This window comes from Peromyscus maniculatus, chromosome 6, assembly GCF_049852395.1.
Source record: "Peromyscus maniculatus bairdii isolate BWxNUB_F1_BW_parent chromosome 6, HU_Pman_BW_mat_3.1, whole genome shotgun sequence".
NCBI lineage: Eukaryota > Metazoa > Chordata > Mammalia > Rodentia > Cricetidae > Peromyscus > Peromyscus maniculatus.
The window spans coordinates 88,745,601-88,773,429 of record NC_134857.1 but is presented as its reverse complement, the minus strand read 5'-3'; the positions used below and the strand labels follow the sequence as shown (position 1 = coordinate 88,773,429).

The 27,829-nt window shown below is 46.3% G+C and overlaps 1 protein-coding gene across 5 annotated transcripts in view; it reads right to left on the bottom strand.

Annotated features, from left to right (window-relative positions):
• The window catches only part of Sort1 (sortilin 1), an 84,868-nt gene extending 60,553 nt beyond the window's left edge, over nt 1-24,315 (bottom strand). For 2 of the 5 annotated variants that reach the window (XM_076574819.1, XM_076574820.1), the window contains exon 1: nt 23,977-24,315. In XM_076574819.1, the coding sequence (XP_076430934.1) occupies nt 23,977-24,279 (303 nt within the window). In that variant the 5' untranslated portion in view covers nt 24,280-24,315. Of the gene's footprint in view, nt 1-19,174; nt 19,196-23,976 lie in introns of those variants that run through there. The other 3 variants (XM_076574821.1, XM_076574822.1, XM_042279721.2) reach the window with 2 other exon arrangements.
• Nucleotides 24,316-27,829: the final 3,514 nt, after the last annotated feature.

Genomic DNA, 27,829 nt, shown 5'->3' with positions numbered 1-27,829 from the left:
AAAATGCAGGCATACAAATCTTGTATAATATTAGCGGGACCAGCCTTAATATTATACATCCCAGGGGCTCAGGAGAGAGAACTACTAACGGCGAGGACTATTTTCAGGAAACAGAATCTCAGCACACCGAGCTCTATCGTCCACTTGCTTTAATTCCTCTGGCATAACATCCTTTATACACAGCTTCAGTTCTGTTCCCATATCTAGCTCCTTTCTTGCCTGATTTCTCTCTATACTTATCTACTGCTCCCTCTAAGTTCTATCTTAATTCTCTCATCTTAATTCTGCCTCATCTAGGTCTTTTTCAGCTTGTTCTTACCCAGCTGGTACTTCCCCATCTGGCTCTTCCTCATCTTCCATTTCGTTCCTCTAGTTCTCTCTTCTAGCCCCTAAATCTAGGTCTTTCCCATCTCAGTTTGTTCCTCAAAAGTTCTTACCCGTCTAGTTCTTCCATACTCGTTTCTCTCCTCTGTCTCTCCATGCCCTGGAAGTCCTGGTATATATACACTTACGAGCAATATTCCCTTAGCAGTGCAAAGCCAGGCTTCCAGGGTCAAATGGAGGGGTGATAAGAATCACACAGGGAGGCAATAACCGTTAATTATCATTTGCAACCCCAAAGGGAAGTGACCAATGGGGAAATGAATTAAATAAAGGCTAAATTCAGATAATATCTAAGAAGAGGGCTCTTATGTGCTCAACTATAATCTTAAACGTGATTGGTAGAAAATGTTAAGAATCTGTAAGTTGCTAGGTTAATGGGAGAAATTAAAACTGCCTTCTGTTTTTCTGTGGCTCCTATCTGTCCAAGCTATCTGCCGTTTTTCTGCAGGGTGGGGGAAAGTGTGCTCAGTCGCTAGGCAACCTGTGTACAGCTAGATGCCTCTGGTGATAGTTAAAGGGAGATCTGGAACCAGAGGTAAGACTTGGGAAAGGAGGAAGTAGAGCTTAATTGGCACATCCGCCAGGCCTTCTCAAACAGGTAGCCTGGATGCTTAAGTCTGTTCTTAGAGAGTACAGAGGTATCTCTGATAAGGTACTTTCCTCCATCTGGGGATGGACCTGGCCAGATGCTGCCAATGACGATAATTACAGGGAGGCTTGAACTGGGGTTCTGGCTGAGCATACCTGTTAGCACAGAAGGTTATCTAAATATTCCTAGAAGTGGTTAGATAAGGAGTTAGAGGTCTATAAAGTTAGTAAGGTGGTAAGAAAGGAGGGTCTAAGCTAAATTGTGTAAAGCTATTACTTAACGTCCACCTGACATAGGTGGTGTCTCCTTGTGGAATTTCCCTTAAATCAGGAGACTTGCAATGTGGACTGTTATTACTGCTAGTACTTGAAAGTGGCCAAGGGAGATATCTGATTCCAGAGAAAGCCTTTCCTGAGGCTGTTCTCCAAATACCTGGAATGTGTATGTCCAGAGAGTGATCAGTCCACGCTGTTAGCCCTTCTTAGGGGAAAGTCAATTGGGAAAACTATGAAGGCACACATGATTTTCATAACAGAACACAGCTGATATATAACAAGCCAAGTAACACTAAAAACTCCTTGGGATTTGGCTTCCTCTGGTGGAATTCCCTGATTCTTCCAGGTAGTGACTTTGTCATAATCAGCTGAGTTCTTATGATATATTCCTGCGGCCCGCAGCATACAAAGAGCAAGAAAACAGAACCAGTAGTAATGAAAAAAATTAAAATTACCCATTATACAAGTAATAGAATTAGCCAGGCGGTGGTGGTGCACGCCTTTAATCCCAGCACTCGGGAGGCAGAGGCAGGCAGATCTCCGTGAGTTCGAGGCCAGCCTGGGCTACCAAGTGAGTTCCAGGAAAGGCACAAAGCTACAGAGAGAAACCCTGTCTCGAAAAACCAAAAAAAAAAAAAAAAAAAAAAAAAAAAAAAAAAAAAAACAAGTAATGGAATTAGTATACATGACACCAAAACAGTTGGAACTGTACCCCGGGTGCTGAAGAATTGGAGGGCAGGTTGACTATGTTAAGATAAAGACACACAAGATGTATTTTAAAAAGACCCAAATCTGTCAGCTGTGGTGGCACAGGCCTAGGACTCCAGCCCTTGGGAGATGGACGCAGGAGGACCTCAACTCTGTGGTCACCCTGTACTTAACAGGGAGACAATGTCTAACAAAGGAAAAGAGGAGAAAAGAAAGACAGAAGAGAACAGAAAAGCCAATGCCCAAGCCAGATTTGTGGAAAGAAGAATTACCAGGTTTATAACAAAAAATAGACAGAGATGGATCAAAAGGCGGTTAGATAATACAGACAAGATTAGAGAACTTGAAGAAATACCACTATAACCCAAGGGAGGTGAAGACAGAGAAAGAGGGTGTAGAGCAAATGAACAGAGCTTGAGCTACATGGCAACGTCCAATGATGTAACATGTACACAGACACAGTTATACAGATATACTAGACACCCAGAGAAGGTCAGGGGTGTAGGGACCAGAAAAAAAGAAACAAACAGCCCTCAATTTAATCCCAGCATTCAGGAGGCCGAGGCAGCAGATCTTTACGAGCTCCAGGCCAACCCATGTTACACAGCAAGACCCCAGCTCAAAACCCAACCAAATTCCTTTGTTTTGATTCAAACCATAAAAGCAGAGATTAGACAAGCTCACAAACCCTAAGCATAGGAAAGGAAAGGAAAACCACACCACGGCTCATCATACTCAAGTAGTCTGAAGCCACTGAGGAGAAAAATCTCAAAAATGTTCAGAAGACGTCCACATACACAGGAGTAAAGAATGGCAGTAGATTTGTTTTCTAAAGAAAAAGACAACCAGAAAGCTAGTTGGGGGTGGGGGTGGGGTGGGGTGGGGTGGGGTGCCAGACATGATAGCCCCGTCAAAATCCTATCTTATAATCTAATATGCATATAATTGAGACAGGGTCTTGCTATAGTCCAAGCTGGCCTTGAACTTAGAGATCTCCTACCTTGGCCTCCTGAGTAAAGGGATTACAGGAATGGACCAGCTTGCCCAACTTGGATGTTTCCTTTTGAAGTCATAAGAAAGGGGACTGAACCAGTGGGGAAGATCTGAAGGGAGCTAAGTCCAATCTTGCTGAAAATAAATAAATAAACAACTGGCTCTTCTAGTCCATAACCATCAACGCTCAGTGTGGTCTCTTTCTAGGTATTACTCTCATAGCTCTTATGGTCATCTCTTGTATTAAGACTATTTACGTGTTCGCCCACTTTTCAAATGACATTTTTTCCTTTTTTTTTTTTTTTTAAACCCAGTGCTGGGTATTGGACAAAGGGCCTTGTTTATGCTAGGCAAGCACTCTGCACAGAGCTACACCCTCTGCTCTATGAATTCTTAATGGCAGACATCACGATGTGGTACAAATGAAGATCTGTGTACACAGACGTAAGACCTTACAGACAGAAGAGGGAACATGCCAGAAGGCAGCTGCTATGGTGATATTTTATTTGTACTGAAATGTGATTTTATTTGTATGTTAATAAATAAAGTTGCCTGGGGGTCAGAGCTAATAGCAAGCCCTAGCAGAGCCGGGCGTTGGTGGCTCACGCCTTTAATCCCAGCTCTTGGGAGGCAGAGCTAGGCGGATCTCTGTGTGTTCAAGGATACAGCCAGCATGGAGACACACGCCTTTAATCTCAATACCAACCATAGAAGACCTGGAGTTCTGTACAGACAGGCCGTGAGGAGGCGGTCATGTGGTTGGGTTTACAACCAATGAGAAGGCAGAACAGAAAGTCTTTATAAAGACAAACACACAGGAAGTCAGTCTCTTGGCTGAAGAGGATTGCTGCAGCAGTGAAGGGTAAGGCTCTTAGCTCTGACCTTTGGGCTTTCATCTCTGCATTGGCTCTGTGTTTCTTATTTAACAAGCTGCACAGGTGGAACACACAGGAGCACACATGCAAGTCTTTGAAAACCTTTCCAAAGTCTTTGAAAACTGGGAGCGTTCATCTTGATTGTCAGCTTGATGGGGTTTAGGATCGGCGTGGCCACAAAGCTCCTGCTCCTATCTGTGAGACATCTCTAGATTAGGTTCAGAGAGGTGGGAAGAGCTGCCCTAAATGTGGGTGGTTCTATTTCCTGCACTTGGGGCTAGGACTGAATAACAAGGAGAAAGCAAACTGAACACCAACGTTTATATCTCTGTTTCCAGACTGGGATGCAATGTGATCAAGTCCCTGCCACCCACAACTTCCCCATTGTGATGGGCATGTGCCCTCGAAGTGTGAGGAAGATCAAGCCCTCCTCTCTAAGTTGCTCTGTCAGGTGTTCTGTAAGCAACAAGACAAATAACTGATGTAGAAAACACAAGAAAAATGTTACTAATATCGCCACATAGAGCTAAGTATACAATAAATGCTATAGAAACACTCGGTAAAATAATTTCAAGGTCAGAATAAATCAAATTAAGTTTAAACCAGAAAGAGAATAAAAACACAGAAAAAGAAAACTGTCTGATGCTTGAGAAGTAGAATTTCTGCCTGAAAGACTCAAAGAAAGCTGATCTGAGGCCATCTATCATTTATCAGCCAGGAATGACTTTCAGTAGTATAAAGAGCTGAAAATAATCAACCCATTGGCTCATTTATTCTAATCAAGAAAGAATAAAAAAATATGAGATCAGAGAATAAAGCTTTGTGGCTAGAAAAACCTCAAAGACAGAATAATTCTTTTAGGAAAATTCAAAAGCTCTAATAGTATTTCTAGTGAATATTCTAGAAGCAAAATCCCAAACTTCATAATAACATTTAGGGGTTGGGAGGCCAGCAAACAGAAAAATGAATGAGTGTCTATCTCAAGCAGTATTGTCAACAAGATGTCACCACGTGTGGTGGCCCACCTGTGACAGCACTCTGGAGGCTGAGGCAGGAGGAATTAGTTCAAAGCCAGCTCCACGTATGTAACAAGACCCCGGGAAAATATGTTTTTAAAGTTCCATGTTAGTTGTACACAAGTTCCCTAAACTGCAGGAGAGCTGAAGCACACTGTTTCTGGTAGACAACAGGCTATCAGTCTAAGCTAGAATCCTGAAGAGGTAAATAATTCAGCACCAAGAGAACATGAGCTGTGTGGTCAGCCAAATGTGTGCTCGAGAAAAAGGCCAGAATAACAACAACAAAAATTAAAAAAAACAAAAACCTTTGTAACTACACTGTTTCTCTATTAACAGGCCCAAACCAGAATCCAGGGGAAGCGGGGAGCAGACAGTGACATGGATCGCTCAGTGATACAGTGTACAGTACACAGCAGCACTGTACGAAGCCCACCAGGCAAAAATTTGGCCAGAATATCAGCTTGATTCTTTTAAGAGCAAATGAACATAAAATGATTGCAGCTCCCAGAAGGATTTCTTAGTTTCCTGTCTCAGCTACTGGCCTAGGAACAGACAAGAGAGATCACTGGAACAGATGTAGGGCAGGAGTGGACGCGGTTTCTCTTAGCAGATGTCAAGGTTAGCACTTCCGGTCAGTGCAAAGGAATTGGGGAATAAGTAAATGCTGATTCTTAACTTCCCTCTCAGACTCTAAATGGAGCGAAGGCTTCAGCACGCTAGAACAGAGTGGACACCTTTCCAATCCGTAAGGAGGCTTTGGCCAAAAGTGATACAAAAGCCAGAACCCGTGAGGATTTACTTTGACTATTTTTGAAATTATATATTAACATTCCCAAGAGAAGGTTGAAAAAAGCTTGGAAAAGTTATTGGCACTATGACAAAATATTGTTAGATTAAGAGTTTTCAAACCAACCAGAAAAAGCAAGGATGTCATCAGGTGTGGGGAGACCGGCCTGTGATCACAGCACTTGCAAGGTGGAGATAGTAAGATCGAAAGTTCAAGGTCAGCCTGGGTCTTTCTTCACATCTGACAGAACCACATATTATCCACATAACTCCAGAAGTGGACATTGTGTTACCCGTGAAAATCTGTCCCACAATCTTTTCTTATCAGAAAAAAAAAAATATCTGGAAGAATTCCATTTAAAATATGAACGCACGGGTCTGACTGCCAGCACCCACATGACAGCTCTGAAATGTCTGTGAGTCCAGTTCCAGGAGATCCAACACTCTCTCCTGGCCTCTGCAGGCACCAGGCACACATGCGGTACACAGACATATACACTAGCAAAACACACACACACACACACACACACACACACACACACACACACACCTATATATGTAAAATAAAATATGAACAGTAGAATTTATGGGATAACATTCCTCTTTATCGCTTTCAGCGCTGTATTTCTGGGTGGTTTGTGAACCACCCAACGTAGTACTGCTCTGTGAGAGCAGCAAGTGCTCTTAACCACTGAACCATTTCCCCAGCGCCCCCCATATTAGTTTCCTCTTCTTCTTCTTCTTTTTTTTTAAAGATTTATTTATTTATTATGTATACAGTGCTCTGCCTGCACACATCCCTGCAGGCCAGAAGAGGGCACCAGATATCATTACAGATGGTTGTGAGCCACCATGTGGTTGCTGGGAATTGAACTCAGGGCCTTTGGAAGAGCAGCCTGGGCTCTTAACCTGTGAGCCATCTCTCCAGTCCCCTAGTTCCCTCTTCTTTATGTCACCCTAGTTCCCTCTTCTTTATGTCACCCTGGCTAACAGACGGATGCATCAGAAGGCTAAGGACAGGGTCAGGGAGCCCCTGTCACCCAGAGTCCTAAGAATATCGGCAGCCTTGATGGAAGGCAGATTGCTCAGCTCACTTCCTAACCTCGTCACTCACAGAAGCACCGATCTACCTCCCTCGTCACTTTCTGAGCTTTTTGTTCACCCCGCTGGAACTCTGGGAACTAGAGGAGCTCTGGGCAGCAGGAAGTCACGGGCTGGCATCAGTAGTTATCATCTGATTGTGGAACGGGTTTTCAGGAAACATTTCTAACCAGGCTAGGAATTCGGGGACAGCTTGTTACTCCCTTCTCTGAAGATGTCCATCTGAGAGCTGGTGATGCAAGCCTCACCCGCCCACTTCCTGCCGTCCTAGCTCAGGAGGCCCACACACTTGAGACCGTGGGTAACACAATGTCCCCTTCTGCGGTCATGTGGATAATCCATGGTTCTGTCAGAGGTGAAGAAAGACCCACAAAACACAGCAGTCTTTACAGAAATAACTTCATCTTCACATCTAATTAAACCGGAAGCCTAATTAAGTCACCGTTACTGTAAGCTCGGAGAACTTGACGCCACTCCAACGAGTCCCATAGCTTGGCAAAACTCAATCATGAGAAATCCGTGCCTATCTAGTTACACCTGATCTAAAAGTCAAATACTGAAAGAATTAATGCTTGCCCCAGTGAGCATGAGGCCAGCTGACCAGAGTGGGCTGCAGGCTAAGGCAATCTCACCGTCAGGAGCAGCCTCTCTTGGCAAGCAAAGAGGAGAGAATGCAATGGTGGACTGCCATAAACTTGCCTTCCTTCAACAAACCATGTGCCCGTCGTATCTGTAGGGGATGGGCTCCTGGACCCCTGTGGATACCACATCCATGATGCTCAAGTTCCTTAAATCCAATGTCACAGTGTTTACACGTAACCCCCACACATCCTCTGTTCCTTAAATCAATTCTGGATTACCTATATGATGTGAATGCTAAATATAATAAACAGTCATACTGGATTACTGAAGATATATTGACGACAAAAACATCTGTATGTGTTCAATACAGGCAAAAAATTCCTGAAAATTTTAAATTCAAAATTGGGTGAATCTGGGAACGCAGAACCCGGAACTGCAAGGGCTGACTCTTCTTCTGCACCCCTCATGTGGTAGAGCTTAGGCACATAGCACGGAATAGTCCAGTCCGGGGGGAGGGAGGGGGGAGTAGGGATAATACAGGCTCTGGGTTTGTGCCCTCGGATTCTGTAACAGACCTCTCTCCTGCAGGAATGTAAGCCTTAGGGCTAACCATGGCAGACAGTCTAGAGAAGACGCCTGTCACAGTGCATGGAAAGTGGCCCACAAACTCACATCCTGCCGAGGCCGGCAACAGCCAGTGAGGAAAGAAGACACAGACCATCTTCTCCCTTGGGAATCCATTTCCTTGAGGGTAAAAATGAATCCTCCTCCTCCTTCTCCACACACAGGGCTAGGAATCCGGTGGCACAGCTTTCATGGGTGAGCCAACCAAGACTGGGAATCCAGAGTTAAGCTTCCAAATTCCAACAAGAGGACACGGGGACCGGATGCATGACACGCAGGAAAGGTCTGCAGCACAACCCTTTTGCGGCAGGAAGACAATCTTTACAGAATCGAGTTCTGTCAAATGAGGCATTGCTAGCATTGGAAAACACGGGCCAAAAATAAGATCACAAATGTTCCAGTTCTCATGGAAGCTATTCTTAGAAATGAAAAAAAACCTAAATGTTAAAAAAAAAATACAAGTTTTCAAAATCTATTCAATTATGCAGAGTTCTCTGAGAGGCGGGATGATAGGGAGAACACTGGGCTAATAACCAGACGGCCCGGGGGTTATTTTCAGCTCTGCCAGAAGCCGTGTGAACTTGGGCAACGCTGTCTACCATCACGGTGGTGGGGGAGGGCGCTGCAGCGGCAAGGTCTCTGCTCCAGAGCATTGCCATTCTGTGACTCAGCAATACTCCAGCCTCTCCGTTTGCTCTCCCACTGCTAAGGAGCTGGGGATTGTTGTGTTTAAAGCCACAAACCGGCCCCCTAAGCCCAATACCCATGTTACAAGAGCAAGCCTGCATTATTCAGCTACTCGGAGGAGCAGGACACCCTGGGAAAGGAAGTGGTGCAGACCTTTGGTACAGCTTGATGCATGTGTTATGAAGCTATGCATTAGACCTGCGGGGGAAAACTGCATGCTATCGTTCTCATTCCGTTTACCAAAATCTGCCTTCTTAGCTTATGGGGAAAACAAATTAAATTTGGGGAAGGGTGCACCTAGAGACGGACAGGGGCAGCCGCAGCAAGGGCAGGATATTGCGAGGAGAACATGGTTTCTGCAGAATAAACAAACAAGCAAACAAAATCTTAACCAAGCAGACTTCAGTGCTCAGCCTGAGCATATAGGCCAGAAAATACCAGAGAAAACAGCCCTACTTCTCTGGATAGCCCTGTAGGCATTAAACAACACACCACATCAAGGTAACTGGAGTTCTGGGATAGCCTGATCTAGCTTCTTAATGCTCCAGGGCCATACAATAGACTAATAAAGCCAAGAAATTTTAGAAAAAAAAATTTCATTAAAAAGAAGAAAGTCTTTGGCATTTCAAGGACTAGGCCTTTTTTTTTTTAATCCAGTTTCTTGTATCAATTAATTTCTAATCCTACCCAATAAATGAGATACATTTCACAATGTTTACCATTTCGTTTTTTTACATCCAAGTTCTGACTCAAAGCAAAGGCCAATGAGGAAGAGCCACGTGCTGGTTGTGGGCCATGCTGGCAGGGCTGTGGAGCGGGCTGCTCACCCCCTGGGGTGGGGACTGAGTCCCTCACGCCCTCTGCCACACTGGCTTTCTTCCAGATCTCGGGTACACCAAGCCCTTCCTTGCCCCAGGCCTTATGAACTTGCTGTTCTCTGCCTGGGGTGTTCCTCCTGGCAAAATCCCATTCATCTTCAGTATCAGTTTAAGCAGCGAAGGTCTCAAGAAGACTTTAGTGTCCCAGACAAAAGGGCCTCTGCCATTATTCTCCCGTGGCTGCTTCTTCCCTACCATATTTATAATTATACATTGTTGGCCATTTTCCCATTGGTTCATAAAACACACAGATATAAAATATAACTGTAAAGGCAGAGGGCTATCTGTTTTTTTTCTGTATCAACTCCCATAATCTGGGATCCAGTATAATACCTAACACATGTGTGCACATTAAACCACTAGAGGATTTTAAAAAAAAAGTGTTTATTTATTTTTTTTTTAAATAGGGTCTCAGTGTCCCATGCTGGCCTTGAGTTCCCTATGTATCCTATGATGACCTTGATCCCCTGGTCCTCCTGCCTCTACCCCTGGAGTGCTGGGATGACGGGTGTGTGCTGAGGATCAAGCTCAGGGCCTCACTCATGCATGGCAGTTGGGCACTCTGTCAGCTGAGGCACATGCCCTGCCACTCAACAGAGCATTTGTTAGAGCAGTATTACATATTATTTATGTTGGTTTTAGTGTCTGTTTGCATGCATGCCTGCAGGCCAGAAGAGGGCATCAGATCCCATTCTAGATGGTTGTGAGCCACTGTGTGGTTGCTGGGAATTGAACTCAGGACCTCTGGAAGAGCAGCCAGTGCACTTAACGGCTGAGCCATCTCTCCAGCCCCTTTATTTATTTATTTGTATATATTTTTAATGCAGTACTATATATTATTATAAAGCATCATTGCTACATTATAAATGAAGAAAGTTGCTCAGAGAACCTAAATAATCTGCCCAAAGTCACTCAGTTGGTAAGTGACAGGACATGGTTTTCAAAGTCGTATCTGTCCAATGCCAGGTAACGTCTAAACGCTGCTTTTGCTCCAACACTCTGTGAGACAAAAGGAACTCATGACACAGCCTTTAAGGAGTTTACAATCTGGAGAGAACCGCTTTTAGAAACCAAACTGAACACAAGACAGAACACTTCAAGTGCTGTGCTGTGGTACAAGTGGCCGCTACAGGAGCGGACAGGAGGATGCGGCGGGGACCAGGAGGGCGTTGAGACAGGCTGAGAACCCGAGAACAAAGGTGGTGAACAGCAGAGCTAGAGAGACTGAGAGAGCCTGGCGAGAGCCCCTTTAACTGGAGTGGAGGATTAACACAAGCCCTGAGGGAAGCTGTGATGGGGTTAAAGACACATGCATATAATAAACACGGTTCTTCAGCATCCTCTTCTAACACCCTCCCAAGCACAGGCCGGGGACGCACCTACCATATCTAACTGATGTTTCTCTGGTCCTCACTGACATAAGCAGGGTGAAAAGCTACCACGGCTGCTGGGCTGATGAAAGGCTAAGACACGGCAAGGTGACGTTCCTCACGGCCACTAACCCCGATAAACCGAAACTCGAAGGTGAAGAAAGTCGATATTAAACTACAAGCCGTCTTTAGACGTAATTGTAAGTTATTTAAAACTCACTGCATACCTGAAACCATCTTAACGAAGTGAGTGTGTATCTGGGGGCTTTTTTCCTGATTGTTAATTTGATCGTTATTCTGCCTCCAGTTTGAGCGGGGTGTCCAGGGGTGGATGCAATCAGGATACATTGTATACACGTATGAAATTGCCAAAGAATAAATAATAAAAAATATTTTAAAAACAGAAAGTCAGTTTGAAAGGATACAACTCCTGAATGAGTTGGCACATGACTTTAATCTCACCACTGGGGAGGCAGAGAGAGGCAGGCGGATCTCTTGTGAGTTCGAGGCCAGCCTGGACTACAGAGTGAGTTTCAGGACAGCCAGGGCTACACAGAGAAACTGTGTCTCAAGGGAGGGAGGGAGGGAGGGAGGGAGGGAGGGAGGGAGAGAGGGAGGGAGGGAGAGAGGGAGGGAGGGAAGGAGAGAGGGAGGTAGGGAGGGAGGAAGGGAAGAAGGGATGGAGGGGGTGAGGGAGGAATAGATTCTTTTACCCACTTCCACCTTTACCAAGTCCAAGGATATAAACACCATGGTCACCCATTGGTGTTCCAGAAAGGCTAGTTCCAGGTGCACTGCCCTATCTCCTTCGGATAATAAAATCTACCAAGCTCAAGTTCTTTATATTAAACGATCGAATGTTAACATAAAATTTACCTGTTTCTTCCCACCTACTATACTGTAAATCATCTCCATCTGTAATAACCAACACCAGTTGTGATGTTGTCTAGAGAGTAAGTATAAAGAAAGTCTATACATGTTCACTCTAAATGCAATGTGTGTGTGGAGAGAGAGAGAGAGAGAGAGAGAGTGAGTATGTGTGTGTGGAGAGAGAGAGAGAATGTGAGTGTGTGTGTGTGTGTGTGTGTGTTTGTGTGTGTGTGTGTGTGTGTGTGTGTGTGTGTGTGGTGCACGGGTGTGTATGTGTTTGTGCGTAGGTGCAAATGTGTGTCCACGTGCATGTCGAGACCAGAGGCTGATATCCACTCTTCTACGATCACTCTTCACCTTATTTTTTGAGACAGGGTTCTTCACTGAACCTGGAGCTTGCTCATTCAAGTAGCCGGGCTGGCCAGTAAGTCCCAAGAATCCTGTCTTTGCCTGTCCAGTGCCATCACACTGGCTTGTCATGCAGATTCTGGGGATCAAACTCAGGTCCCTGTGCTTGCCTGGCCAGCACTCTACGGAAATGAGCTATTTCCCCAGCCCATAGATAGAGTTTGAGAAAGTACTTCCAATTCATAGGTATGGAACCCACAGATACTGAGAATTCAATATACATATTTCTTAATACAGAGTTGGCTCCTGTGAGTACCCTGAATGAATCTCAGAATATTGTAGCTATAAAAATGTGTAAATAAATATTTAAGCGTCTAACTGGTAACGCATCAGAAGTTTGTAGAGACATCCTCTACTGTAGAGACAGTAAGAGGGGAGAGCTGGCCCTGCCCCTTGCCTGGGTATCGAGGACTGTGGGGGTCCAGCCCCTCGATAGTCCCCTCCCAGGGTCCGGGAAGAATCTACAACCAGCTGATAATTAACCTTTGATGAGAAGAAATAAATCTATGTACACAAAACTCCTTAGTCCATATACTTTATTATTCTATGACAGTTACAAGCTTATATTCTGCTCTCATATTTAGGTCATCTTTAGCCTGATTTCTCTCTACACTTGTCTGCGATCCCCTCTATGTTCTATCTTAATTCCTTCATCTAGTTCTGTCCCTTCTAGGTTCTCATCTATCTAGTTCTTTCCCCTATCAGCTCCTCTCCCGTCTCCTTCTCTCTCATCTGGCTCTTCCTCATCTTGTTCTTCCCCATCTGGCTCTTCCTCATCTTCCATCTCGTTCCTCTTGTCCTCTCTTCTAGCCCTTCAGTCTAGTTCTTCCCCATCTCAGTTTGTTTCTCTCAAGTTCTTACCCATCTAGTTCTTCCATTCTCTTCTCTCCTCTCTGTCCTCTCGTGCCCTGGGAGTTCTGGTATATATACATTTACAAGCAGTATTCCCTTAGCAGTGCAAAACCCTGCAGGCTTCCAGGGTCAAATGGAGGGGTGATAAGAATCACATAGGGGCCGGGCGGTGGTGGCGCACGCCTTTAATCCCAGCACTCGGGAGGCAGAGCCAGGTGGATCTCTGTGAGTTCGAGGCCAGCCTGGGCTACCAAGTGAGCTCCAGGAAAGGCACAAAGCTACACAGAGAAACCCTGTCTTGAAAAACCAAAAAAAAAAAAAAAAAAAGAATCACATAGGGAAGCAATAACCGTTAATTATCACTTGCAACCCCAAAGGGAAGTGACCAATGGGGAAATGAATTAACTAAAGGCTAAATTCAGGTAATATCTAAGAAGAGGGCTCTTATGTGCTCAACTATAATCTTAAATGTGGTTGGTAGAAAGTGTTAAGAATCTATAAGCTGCTAGGTCAATGGGAGAAAATAAAACTGTCTTCTTTTTTCCTGTAGCTCCTATCTGTCCAAGCTATCTGCCGTTTTTCTGCAGGGTGGGGGAAAGTGTGCTCAGTCGCTAGGCAACCTGTGTACAGCTAGATGCCTCTGGTGATAGTTAAAGGGAGATCTGGAACTGGCGGTAAGGTTTGGGAAAGGAGGAAGTAAGGCTTAATTGGCACATCTGCCAGGCCTTCTCAAACAGGTAGCCTGGATGCTTAAGTCTGTTCTAGAGAGTACAGAGGTATCTCTGATAAGGTACTTTCCTCCATCCGGTGATGGACCTGGCCGGATGCTACCAATAATGATAATTACAGGGAGGCTTGAACTGGGGTTCTGGCTGAGCATAGCTGTTAGCACAGAAGGTTATCTAAATATTCCTAGAAGTGGTTAGGTAAGTAGTTAGAGGTCTATAAAGTTAGTATGGCTGTAAGAAAGGAGGGGTCTGAGCTAAATTGTGTCAAGCTATTACTTAATGTCTACCTGACCTAGGCGGTGTCCCCTTGTGGAATTTACCTTAAGTCAGGAGACTTGCCTATGGGTTGTTATCACTGTTAATCCTCGGAAATTGGGTGACCACCTGGGTGATGTCTCCTTTAGTCCTTGAAAGTGGCTAGGGGAGATATCTGATTCCAGAGAAAGCCTTTCCTGAGGCTGTTCTCCAAATACCTGGAATGTGTATGTCTAGAGAGTGATCAGTCCACATTGTTAGCCCTTCTTAGGGAAAAATCAATTGGGAAAACTAGGAAGGCACACATGATTTTCATAACAGAATACAGCTGATACATAACAAGCCAAGTAACACCAAAAACTCCTTGGGATTTGGCTTCCTCTAGAGGAATTCCCTGATTCCTCCAGGTAGTGACTTTGCCATAACCAGCTGAGTTCTTATGATATTCCTGTGGCCCGCAGCACCTGGGCAGTGTGGGAGAGCTGGTCCTGGTGGCATGAGAGCTGGCCCTGCCCCTTGCCTGGACAGTGTGGGAGAGCTGGTCCTGGTGGCATGGGCATAGAAGAGCTGGTGGGCTGACCAACTCAACTAACCCAGACCCAGATCCAGGGCTTTGAGCTGGCCCACTCCTAAATCTACCACATCTATGAGCTGTGGGAGCTGGTGAAGGAGCGGGTCCTGCAGACTCAAAGCTGCAGGATCTCCACAACACAGGGCCACAGCAGGATATTCCAAGGAGTCCCAGTTAGGATCCAGTATTGATAGTGTAGCAGAAGCCAGAGGCCTCGATCCAGACCAATGACTCATTGCAACGAACACTTGCAAGTAAAGCTGTTTAGGCAAACAGGAAGACTGGCTTCCACAGCGAGATTTTCTTTTCTTTTGCGGGAAGGGTACAAGGGTGGGGGGTGGATATGCAAGGACTGGGAAACGAGTGACATCAGTGTGCATGATATGAAATTTACAAAATCAGTTTTTTAAATTATGAAAAAAAAAGAGATGGATTCATGCTAAATCTCAAATTGTTACTGTACAATGACCCTAGAAGGTAGATATCAGGTTCCCCTTTTTATCAATGAAAAAAAAAAAACAAAACAAAACTGAGGTTAAGAAAGATTGATGTGTTCATGGTTACCACTGAAGTTCAAATCCAGGTCTAATACCTGGGATTCTGTACCACACCCACCTTCAATGATTAACTCAAACAAGTTAAAACTTGATGCAATCATGAAGGTTAAAAACGGAACGACTCTCTAACACATGCTTCTTACATTTCTGCCAATCTTGACTCACCCTCTGTTGCCACCCTCACCCAAGCCTGTCAACCAACCCTGCCAAGAGAGAAATGCATCTCTGCCTCATCCATCTCCTTTTATGCACGTTTCCTGGGAGGCGGTTCAATGGCTGTATTTATCAGGGTCACGCAGTGACAACGGGACCCTGTGGAGGCTGCGACCCATCAACAAGCTTATTAAGAAATTATACTAGTCACACTTACAGGATACTTAAAGGTTTCCAAAATATATTCACTTACGCTTTCTCTTCAAAGCCTCATGGTAATTACTACCTTTCAGGCAAGGGGACTTGGAGGCTTAGAAAGACTGAGTTCTTTCTACTGAGGGCCCTGTGACTTCAAGGAGCGGAGAGAGGTTCGCAATGGCACGACTCAGCAATGGAGTCTACAGCCTTGCCCCACCTCTATGGCAGAGGCATTGATTTAAAACCTGTTTGCGAACTTCCAAATACAGCATCATGTTGGGACATCTGGGTTCGCTCCCAGCTCTCAGCCAGTGAGCTATCCTCTAGCCTCAACAGTAGAAGTGACGTATGTGACCAGCTAAGGACCTAACAATCTATGACTCAACAGGTCGTCTGGCTTCCACAGTAGATGCAAGGGTGGTGACAAATGAACAAGCCCGGCACTCTGTCCAAGCCACTAAACACATGAGCAGCCAGCATTCAGCCTTGTCCTCGGGCAGCCAGCAATATTCAAACAAATGCAGTCATGGGCATCGAGGTTTCTCATGCTGTGGCTCTGGTCCTCCTTTAAGAATATCCAGCGTTGGGGGGGTGGGGTTTATGAGATGGCTCAGCTCAGAAGGTAGAGAGAAGAGCTTGCACTCAGGCCGGATGACGACATGAGCTTGATCCTACAACATGGCCGGAAAGAAGGACGCCTGAGAGCGGTCCCCTGATCTTCAGGCATATGTGTGCCTGCACACACACACACACACACACACACACACACACACACACACACACACAAATATTTTTTTAAAAAATGTCTAGAGTCAGAACATGTTCCTCAGAGCATCTGCACCCAGGAGCCCCCTCTCTTGCTGGGCACAATCCTTCAGTCCACAGCAATGGGCAGCCTCCCAAAGGGATGTTCTTTCTGCTTCTCCAATGCCACCTCTGGTTTCTCCAGCTCCGGCCTCAGATCTAGCACTTTCTGGTAAAACACTTTCACTCACGATCTTTCAAAACATCCTACCCACACGGCCTGCTGCCCCTCTCCTCTCCCCTGAACAGCTATCAGTTTTACTTCTCCGTGTGCTTTCAGGGAACCTTAGTCTCATTATCGCTCTCCAAAACAATATTTCCATCTCCCATCCCCAGAGCCGGTCTCATATCTCCTGTCTGTGTCTTCACAGATCTCTCCACCTTGCCTCCCCAGAGCACTGCTCTGTGAGGTTCTGCCTTCCTGCACACTCCTGAGAGCCACTTCTGAACACCAAAATCTGTACAAAGGCATTGATAGTTCAGCTTTGTTAAGACAACCCCTGTGTCCTTCCACTGAACATAGTAGGAGGCTCATGAGCCGGGCACCTACCTAGTACATTACATTTAATACGATACTTGGATAAAACTTCCTATTTGATCCTCTGAACAACCAGTGTGTGTGTCTCTCTAGTTTACCACAACAAAACAAACTGCGAAGGTCAAGAGAAGTAAAATAATTCTCCACGATCACAGAGCCATGAATGCAGGAGAGCCATAACTCAAGTCTGCATATTAAGGTATGTCTTGGGCATTTTGTATGTAACTAACTGGTGTTCTGGATCCCTCCTGCAAAGAGGAAGTGCCATGCAAACATTTGATTAGAGCTCCTTTGAGAAGAGTTAAAGGGAAATGCCTTTCCTAGTTCAATCTCTCGGTCCTTAGGGGAGTTGAACCAGGCTCGAAAACAGGCAGGAGCAGAACATCAGAGCTTAACACAGAGCGAAACTCTAACTAAAGCCAACATAGGAGGACTAATAGGCAGAGACCCCTAACACACACACACACACACACACACACACACACACACACACAACCAATGCCCATTTTCTGATGACAACCAATCAAGTCTGTTAATCACAATCGACTTTCCACACTTGCAGAGGCCGAAAGTAAGTCTACCACATATTTTCAATACTTGGTTTGCTGGAAAGAGGACAAATAACCGAGTTTAGGAAAAAGAGAAAACAGACCACAACAAGCCCCACGTTTACCGTTACATAGTTACTGGATTCCTGTTTGGGCTATCCAGACTAGTAGCTTTTATTGGCGTTAAAATTTCCAGGCAACAAGGGACAATAAAGCATTACTGCCCCTAAAATAAGAGGCAAAGGTCCTTCCTAATTGCCTGGAAAGCATCCTGCTCTCTTTTGGGAATGCTCGCATCTCACTGAGCGAGTGGCAGAGCACCACCTCCAGATGTGACATCCACACTATGTGCAAGCTCAGCAGCCAACACTGGCTCCTAGATTTGGAATCAACCAATAAACACCGTGATCACAGCCTCTGGCCTCTTCCCTGTGGATCACAGAATTCTTTAAAAACATTTCCGTGCTGATCCAAAACTTGTAACATCACAGATGAGGAGCTGAGCGGCAGAGACGGAAACATAAAACGGAGCGTGAGTTACATCACCGAGGGCCTTCTCAGCAGAGCACCACAGGCTCTGTTTTTATAGTGGCTTCTTGAGACTGGATTAAGAGTAGAGAGGATGCATTAGCTCAACATTTAAAGAGACCCCCGGCCCAGCTTTCACCGAACAGCCTATTGATATGAAGAGTCTTAGCCGGGCGGTGGTGGCGCACGCCTTTAATTCCAGCACTCGGGAGGCAGAGCCAGGCGGATCTCTGTGAGTTCGAGGCTAGCCTGGTCTACAAAGCGAGTTCCAGGAAAGGCGCAAAGCTACACAGAGAAACCCTGTCTCAAAAAACCAAAACAACAACAACAAAAAACAAACAAACAAACAAACAAAAAAAAAAAAACGAAAGAGTCTTGTCTGAATGCTTTCAACCAAACTAGCTCAAAACTACACTGAGCAACCCATTTCTGAATGGAGCCACCGCTAAACAACAATGAGACACCTAGGCCAGACACACACAGACTGCTTTGTTCTTCCAGGACCATCACCCCCGAAACCCACCTACACACAGACCCTGAGGCCACACAGTGGGATGAACAAGTGTCTGCCACATTTCTAAAAGGAGGGGGTAAAAGACACAAGAGACATTCTGGTTACCAGGGCAGAGGCCTGGGAAGCTGCGGGACCTGACAAACACATCAGCTATTTCATAGTATTTCTGGAGCCACCATAACACAGCTCTTTCTAGGGGGGCGACAGGTCAGACTGGACGGGTTTTCTGCCTCAACATTAGTTCCTCTCACATTCTGAAACAGCTGAGCCTCGTTTCTCCTGCCTCAAAAGGAAGCCACAATTTCCTGATAAGAGGTCGAGGTGGTGGGAGACAGGTCAGGATTCGAGGAACAGGAGAGAGGTTCTCCGGCCGATGCCCACAAGTGGTGCTAAGCATTACACGCCATATGGTATTCACGCAGGGTAAGAGATCACCGATGACGAAACTGAGGAGCACAGACATGACAGTCGCCCACTGGGAGACCGATGCCTGCTGACAAGAGCTGCTTGCAAACCTGGGGGCAGCCTCCCTGAGCCTGACACGAAAGGGCAGAATATCAGAGCGGAGTCTGCCGCTAACATGACTACAGCAAGAAAAGAGCCTTTAGAAACTGACCAGACAGAGCCGCCGCCAACAGTTACCTTTCCCGGCAGAGAGAAAACTCGAACTTCTAATTAAAGATTGCAGTTCATAGGGGCAAATATTGGAGCCAGCGGTGAACTTACCCATTACACCCTGTCCCTTCTGAGCCATCTGTCACACCTGGCAAGCCTCTTACCTTCATGTCAAGCAAAGCTCAGCCCTTCCTTCGGGAGACCAGCCTTTCCCCAGGCAGAAGAGAATTCATCACAGCTGCCGACGGTTCCTCGGGGAATCCTAGCATGTGCCATTTTAACATCACCCTCAGACCAGTCCGTACCGGAGAGGGCTCTTCCCGAGGCCATGGCTCCCTCTGCTCAACCAGGGCCAAGAGGGCAGCCTCTTGAATGCCCAGGCCTTGACCCAGAATTGAGTGGAAAGGGCCTTGTAAGAAGTGAGCTAAACTAGAGAGAGCAAGTGGAGTACTGGAGGGTGGGGGTGGGGTGGGGGTGAGGGTGGAGGTGAGGGTGAGGGTGGGGGTGAGGGTGGGGGTGAGGGTGAGGGTGAGGGTGGAGGTGAGGGTGGGGGTGAGGGTGGGGGTGAGGGTGAGGGTGAGGGTGGAGGTGAGGGTGGGGGTGAGGGTGGGGGTGAGGGTGAGGGTGAGGGTGGGGGTGAGGGTGGGGGCGATTGCCAGGACAAATGAGGCAGCCAGGGAGTTCTGGAACCGTTAAAGGCAACAGCCTTCAGATTTTCGGGTGTTACAAAGGTCTGGTGATCCCGAACAGGCTGAGAGCAGCAGCTCTCTGAAGGCGCCGCAGGCAGACACACTGAGTCCTGTCAGCCTGGACTCAGCCCTGCCAGGGTGGCAAACAAACACTCGCATTCTTCTCAGGGCTGAGGCCCACAACAGCCTCTCTGCAGGGCCTGTTTGCTTAAGGAACCAGAGGCTTTGATGTCTGGGTAGAAGTTGGGAAGTTCTGTGTAAAGAAGTAGCTAGTGACCGGGAGCAGAGGGAGGGGTGAGTGAAGGCTCCCGGCCCTATTAATCATCAGTTTAAGACTTTTAAGGAAATTATCAAATGGCCTGTACACAGGAATGAGAAGCAAGGAAATTATGTCAGCCACCGCTGTGACTCTGGCCAAGGCATCTTTACTGTTTCTTTAAGACAGACTTTCATGCCTACCCTCCAAGGGGTGCTTATGGGGGAATGTTTGAAGCAATTCAACTTAGCAACCAACTTTAATAAAATCCTCTGGGCCCGCTCAATTTCTCCGTGCACAAAGGTTATCTGTGCTGCGACCATTCCAAGCACATAAAGGCAACAATTGCTTAATACTGAGGCCTGACAACAGTTTGGGGTTAGGAGCAAAAGAAGACTATCGAGGGACTGGAGTGATGGCGCAGAGCTTTAAGAGCACTAGATGTTCTTCCAGAGGACCGGGGTTCAATTCCCAGCACCCATAGGGCAGCTCACAACTGTCTGTAACTCCAGTTCCAGGGGATCGGACACCTTCACACAGAATGTGAACACACTACAGGCAAAACATCAGTGCTAACTCAAATAAATAAATAATCTTACAAAAAAGAGATTATTGAAGCTAAGAAGGTCTGTGGAAAGCAACATTGTAACTGAGTGCTAAGTATCACAGCCTTTGAATCCTCTAACAGAGTGTATTTTTATGCATGCTTGTTTGTTTCTCCTAAGCAGGCATGCTTAGCTCCATTTTAAAGATTAGCAATGAGACATGGAGGCTTAAGGAACTTGGTGAAGATAACATAATAACATAGTGAGGACTGAAATGCAGGCAAGGCTGGCCCAGCGCCTGCCCCATGGGGCTGTAGTGCCTTTCCGTGGCATGCCAAACCCTCAGAACAAGACCAGGAAGTATAATCTTTTGCAAGATGTAAGCAGTGATCTTTCGCCTTTGATTTCTTGCCATTCTTTTTGCTGTTTCAGTAACAGCCAATATTTTTTATTTCCACTTTCCTACGAGTCTATTGTACTTATTGATAATACTGTAACTAGAAAAAAAAAGTATTTTCTCTTCGCACTTAAATCCCACAGAGCATCAAATCATTATGGCCCCTCGGTGAACAACATACGCCATCAAAATAAATACAACACGCTTGAAACAGACTTAAAACCCAGATTGAAAAGACCATGAAAGGAAACCTTGGGAGGAACAGGGAGGCTCGGAGGACAAGGACGACCTATTGGGTTTCAGGAGTTCGGAAGCCCAGGTCACAGCCTAGGGTGAAAGGCACACTATAAAGGCATACCCTTGACTTTGTAAATTTCTTAAGATTAAATGCTGGGGCTGGGAATATGGCTTAGTGGTAAAGCAAGCCATTGCCTAGTGTGAGCAAGGCGTCGGGGTTAGTCCCCAGCACCCCCCACCCCACCATGGTATAAGTCCTTATAAGCTATAGCAGCCAGTTTAGAGACCCGTGAAAACTTTTAGTAGTTGTGCTCTGTCGTGTTTGAAATACCTTTGTAATTTGTAATTTGGCAGCCCCTCCCCCGACCCCATCTCTGGCAATGCCCTGGGAAAGCATTCACATACACTCATGGTAAGATTTGAAATGAGAACTAAGACCTTCTGTGGGTCTTTTGGGGGAGCAAGGATTGAATTCTTTCACATTATACAGAAAAAAAAATTATTCCAAAGAACACCTTCCTCCTCCAGCTGTCTGGAAACATCCAATGTCTCTGACAATAAATAATAAATAAACAAGTTGTTCTGTGATGCTGACACCTTTATTTCACCCTGTTATAAAGGGGCCCCAAATACCAGATCGCTTCAGTCCAATGTAGCGTGCTGTTATTATGACATCTGAGAAATGCAGAATTGAAAAACACAAGAGATTACTTCATAATTTCCGGGAGAAGCTGAGCTTCTGAAAACTACCTTAAATGATTGCTAAGGTGAAGGTGGGTTAACAAAGACTCCCCTTGCCAACAAAAAACAAAACAAAACAACAACAACAAAACAGGCATTCAAATTACAGAAAGGATAAACTCTCTTAAGAAGAATTACGGTAAGGACTGGGGTGGGGGGAGGGAGTCATTTTAAATGAAGAAGACTGAAGAAAAACAAATGAACAAGCTGTAACTAAATAAAAGGAAATAGAGGACCCTTTGCATATGAACTTCAAAGGAGGAGGTTTCTGAGTCTCTTTGGAATCGGTATATTATTAATGACACATTCAACCAGGGACTGTTGCGGACCTGAAGATGGGTCATAGGCAGCAAGAGAAGACTCTGTGGTATGGGGTAAGAATGCTGGGTCTGGCTGGTACAAGGAAGCCTGGCACAATTTGTACCAACTATCAGTGTCATAAATTCCTTCTCAACACCCTACCGAGAAAGTGAAGTTTATACGATTTTTTTTCATCAAATAGGAAGATTTTCCAGTATTTATTCCACTGTATCTGCGCCCAACCAGTCCCACCCTTCAGCACCCCTTAACCACCCTCACACAGTCTGCTGCTTGGGCTCACCGGCTGCCTGGTGTCCCCTGGCTGGAGAATTATGTCCCACTAACAAGTATGGCTCTCAAAAGGAAGTCCAAGGGGACACTGAGGCTCCAGTGATACTGAGATGGAATGTAAACAAAGACAGAACAGGTACAGAACACCAGCCACCCACTTCCACCTCGGTGTACAAGTTCTCTTTGAAAAAAAGAAGACATAACAGAAAGCACATTGAACTAAAAATGCCTTTCCCATGTGTGGGTTGCAACAATTGTTAATTTTAGAAAAATAGAGGAGGAAAACGCCCTAGTTGTGCTGAAACCAAGACTTTCCTAACAGTTTCTCAATGCAGCAATGTGTCAAGGTTTGGATCCTGTGCCCCAAAACAGAAGCAACATAACTTTGAAAGTCTTGACCAAGAGCAGGCTTAAGACAGACTCTCTGCAGTATGTTTCATAGTTAGTAGAAATCAGGGCCAGATAGAGCGGTCTAGATCAGGGTTCAACACCAGGTTAGCAGTCAGCTTTAAAGGATTTCAGGTCACACACAGACGCCAATACCAGTACTTCCGCAAAGAGAGTCCCACCGTAGGTCCACTTACAGGGAAACATGACACACTGGAGCCTGTTTCCTGAATGGATCTGGAGCAAAGGAATTTAAAGAGCCTGGGGTGCGTGGAAGGAGGTGACAGGTTATAACCCCGACTCTTGTTTGGGACAGCTGGTAACTCTGTGAGGCCATCCAGATGGAACTTCTGGTTAATTCTGGTCTGTCCTGCAACTGCTTCTAATCTAGGTCCTAGAGGCCCTGTTCTGTTCTCTGGGCTCTGCAAACAGGAATTTGGTTTTTGGTTCGGGAAGCCTCTCAAGGTCATTTTGGGTCAGGTCAGAGGTTTCTGTGCTTGCATCCTAAGAAAACAATCTTGAACCGTTTTTTGTTTTTTGTTTTTTGTTTTTTTCCTTAGGAGCAGCAGAGATGTCATTTTATGGCTGGGTTTCAATGTCATCTTCGTTTCCATGCGTGTTCCTTTAACTATGGAAACACAAGCCGTGACCTAACAACTGCTGTGGGATGGTTTCTGGACGCCAGCCTTACCACCCCGAAAGTACCGACCCAGAAGAGGGCACACCTCTGCCTCTGGGCAGCCCAACTTCTCCTGCAATCACTCAAGGGGTAATTATGCCTCCAGCTTCCTGGTAGGTAACAGCGATGTTCTACATTCGGGGTGGGGGCTGGGGGGAAACGGGGATGACCGGAAGATTCTGACAACTTAAGAAGCAGAAGCAAAGAATGCGGCGAGTGAAAGTCTCGGATTGCCTCGGCTGTGACGACACACAGCCCGGCGGGCCGCAGCCACCCCGACCCGCGCCACCCCCGCGCCCCGCCGCCCTCCGCAGCCGGGATCTCGCGCCAGCCTCGTAGCGTGCAGCGGGAGCGGGGCGCCCGCCGGGGACCGCGGGCCGGGGGGCTGGGGGGGGGGCGGCCCCACCGTTGGGGGGGGGGGGCTCCCGGGCCCCGCGCGCTCACCTGGTGCGTGTTGTTGGCCAGCTTGGCGACGAAGTCCGGGACACGGCCGCAGCCCTGGTCCTCGGCGGGCGCGGCGCGGCGCCAACGGCCAGCGCGGGGGACCGGGCCCCCGGGCGCGGCGGCGCGCAGCCCCCAGCTCACCCCGACCGGCCCGGCCCAGCGCAGCAGAGGCGGCGCGGGCGGCGGCGGTGCGTCCAGCCGGTCCTGGCCGACGGCGGCCGGCGGCAGCAGCAGCTGCAGGAGCAGGAGGAGGCCGAGGGGCCAGCGCGAGAGGCCGTCCGCAGCTCCCCGGGGCCGCTCCATCGCCGCCGAATGCAGACGCCGCTGACACCTGCCACCCGGCGCGCCCGCCCACCCCCGCCGGCGCTGCGCCACACCCCCGAGCCCGGCCCGGCGCTGCTTGGATACGCGCAGCTGGGCCTCTCCGCCCCCATAGGCTGGCCGCCTGTCCTTCTTCCCCGGCCCACTCCTCATTGGCTCGCGTCGCCTCCGGCTTCGGGGGTCCTGGATTCGGATGCCAAGATGCGGGACTGATTGGCTGGAACGTGGCAGGGACGGCTGAGGTCATTCCCCACCGTCGTTCGGCGTCTGCGGGGTGGGCTCCCGGAGTTGGCCTGGGGGCTTCCCCCACCTCCCCGCTCGCCTCCCCCCGCCCCGGGTTCGCAGCGCCTCCCGAGACCCTCGGGTTAAGATTGGGTCACGTTGCCTTCTCTCCCCGCCCCCGCCCCCTGAAATGCTCCTAAAAATTCCTTCGGTGGAAACTGCGCCTGGAAAAGTCAGGGAATTCCTGAACTACTCTCAGCTGGCAAAGGGGCTCCGACCTAAACTGGTGCATCAGGATTTTTAACCCTGGCTCTCTGGCTCGCCCATTGTCTGCTGAAGGAGCCAAGAAGGTGAATGCGAAAATCCTATGGAGGCAGATGAACATCATTACACCCGTGACTCATGCAAGCCGCAAAAGTCTTTCCAACACATTTGGCCTCAGTCACCTTCCTCTTCTGCAGGGAGGTAGTCCAAAGGCGGAATTACTTATTACTTACTGGCTTCCCTGGACTTGGAAATGTAGGTAACTTTGCCATCAAGTGTAGGTAAACAGAAAGTTGCCTAAAGCCTACTTTATATATGATCATTTCGATACGGGCACATTATGATTTTTGTTAATTAAAGTACCCTTAATCCTGTAGTGAGTGCATCGCACCAGTTCCTTCTCAGAATATGATGCCTCCTAAATGAGTACCCCACCTCCAGTAAATAAAACCTCCACTGTTCGCTACACCGCAGAAGCTGCACACACAACTTCCAGAACATGCAGTGCTGGTAAAACCAGTTCTAAATCCTTAGCTTCATCTCTTCCCAACGTTTCAAGTAGTTCAGTAGCAACATACAAAGCCAAATAAAAAGACACAAAGTATGCAAAATTTATACCAGAAAAAAAAGCAAACTGCAAGTCACTTTTAACTTTAAAGTAACAGTAAACCCAAATGAGTTTTTCTGTACAGCGGAATGATACCCTCAACCTCAGCGTGTACTTCAAAGTACTGGTTTTGTTCTTTGCAAACAAAACTATTTACATATTTAGGGTTTTTTTTTCCCTCCCCAAAACCACAATAAGAATTGAGATGTGAAGCCTTTGAGTGCTGAGCAGGATGGTAAATCAACAGAAAAAGTCCTCCGGGTTCTGAGCTACCAAACAAGATGAAAAATGATGAATGTGTTTCTTTCCATAAATATAAATGCCACGTTATTTTTTTAAGTACAGCTTATTTTTAATTCGTGCCAACTATGGATTAGATCACAAGGCAGTCAGTTCCAGTAGCATGTGATCAGTTACGGAGGGGAGAAGAGGGGCTACAAAGGGATATTTCTTTGTTTGGGTGACAAAGATGAATGGTCTATTGTCTTACTATGGGGAAAGAAGCTAACTCAACAGTGCCACCTGCTGGAGAAACCACCAGATACATCTTTTAGCTATTTGGTACAATTATTTAGGTTTTTGTCGGATTATTGGAGGAATGGAGGGTGTCTGTTTTTGAAGTCCAAGGTGGCTTCAAATCTTTGATCCTCCTTCCTCAGCCTCCCAAGTTCTGGGACTTCAAACATGTGCTACCTACCACTCCTGGATCAACCTTCACTTTTTAATATGTTGTTTTTAGTTATATAATTAACAGTACACTGGATTCCCTCAAACTGTTGACATGTAACTTGCTCATGTACTGATTGTTTTTTTTTTCTTTTTGCAACAAGGGGTATTAAACCCAGGATCTTACCCATATTGGACAACTGCTGTACCTCTGAGGTAGAAAATACTACACATGAGATCTTACTTTATCCCCAGGAGTATGTAAATTTTGCAAACATGTAAAGTTAGAAAAACTATACTTTCCCCAAATTTATTTGTAGCAAACATGTTAATAGGAAGTCATCACAAAGCCATTCCTTTTCCCAGTAAGGTCATTTCTCGGATACAAGTAACCTCAACATTCTTAAGAAAATTAAAATTGTCTCTCTGAACAATGCACATTGTAATTATAGCTGGCATGGCATTTACTCTTTTCTCAATTCTAAAGTGCAGACACCCTGCCTTGGAAATGGAAGAACTGTTAGCTGGGAGAACTACACTGTTTCTCCTTAGCTCCTTTTCCTCTGTATATTCGTGATTGATGCATCTCACCTCTTCAAAATGATATATTCGTTTCCACTTCTGCAGTAATCGGTGTTAAACGGACTACTGGGGCCGGAGCAATGGCTCAGTTAGGAGCACTGGCTGCTCTTGCAGAGACCCAGGTTTAGATCCCAGCACTCACGTGGCAGCTCACAGCCACCTGTAACTCGGGTCCAGGGGATCCAGTGCCCTCTTCAGGTCTTCTTAGGCTCCTCACATATCCTCAGGCTCACACACACAAATGGAAAGGGAGTATTGCCTCTTTTCCCACTAGATGTACTTTTCCTAGACCGTATGGAGACCACAGATGGCATTTTCACAGATCTATCCCCAGTGCATTACTTAACATATAGTAGACAGAGTCCCAATAAATTTCTTAAACGAGTAAGTGGATGCAGGATTTTTAAAAATGTTCTTTATTAATTGAATTTATTCATTTATCTCACATCCAGACCCAGTTTCCCTCCCTCCTCTCCCCCACTCCCTCACCCCCCGCCTTCCCTCTGATACAGGATTCTTCATGGTATCTTCTACAATTTAATACAACAGTGTCCAGGGGCTAAACGGATCTCACACCATACTTTATAACAGAATTAACATCACTAGAAATCGGTGCAATGTTGATAATAAACCTAGTTCTCTATTTTCATTGTGTGTGTACACATGGGGCAAAACTTCCTCCTTCCTGTGAACTGCAGTTTTCAAATGTACATCAGCACAAGCTACTTTACACTATGAATTTTGTATGACTTCAGCTACCCAAATAGTTACTATTGAACAACAAAGTACAGCTTCCTAATGAAACAGTACACACGCCCAGCAAATAATTCTTATGCTATCAGTGAACTGCATTGATTCTTTACCACCCTTAAGTACTAACCATGCTTCAGACAGTGCAAACACATCTCAAAACTGCCCGATTCTCAAGACTTGAAACCTTAAAAATCTCAGATCAAGCCGGGCGCTGGTGGCGCACGCCTTTAATCCCAGCACTCGGGAGGCAGAGCCAGGCAGATCTCTGTGAGTTTGAGGCCAGCCTGGGCTACCAAGTGAGCTCCAGGAAAGGCGCAAAGCTACACAGAGAAACCCTGTCTCGAAAAACCAAAAAAAAAAAAAAAAAAAAAAATCTCAGATCAAATCTCAACAGGATTTTTATTGTTAATTTAAAACAATTTGCTTTTGGTTTTTCGA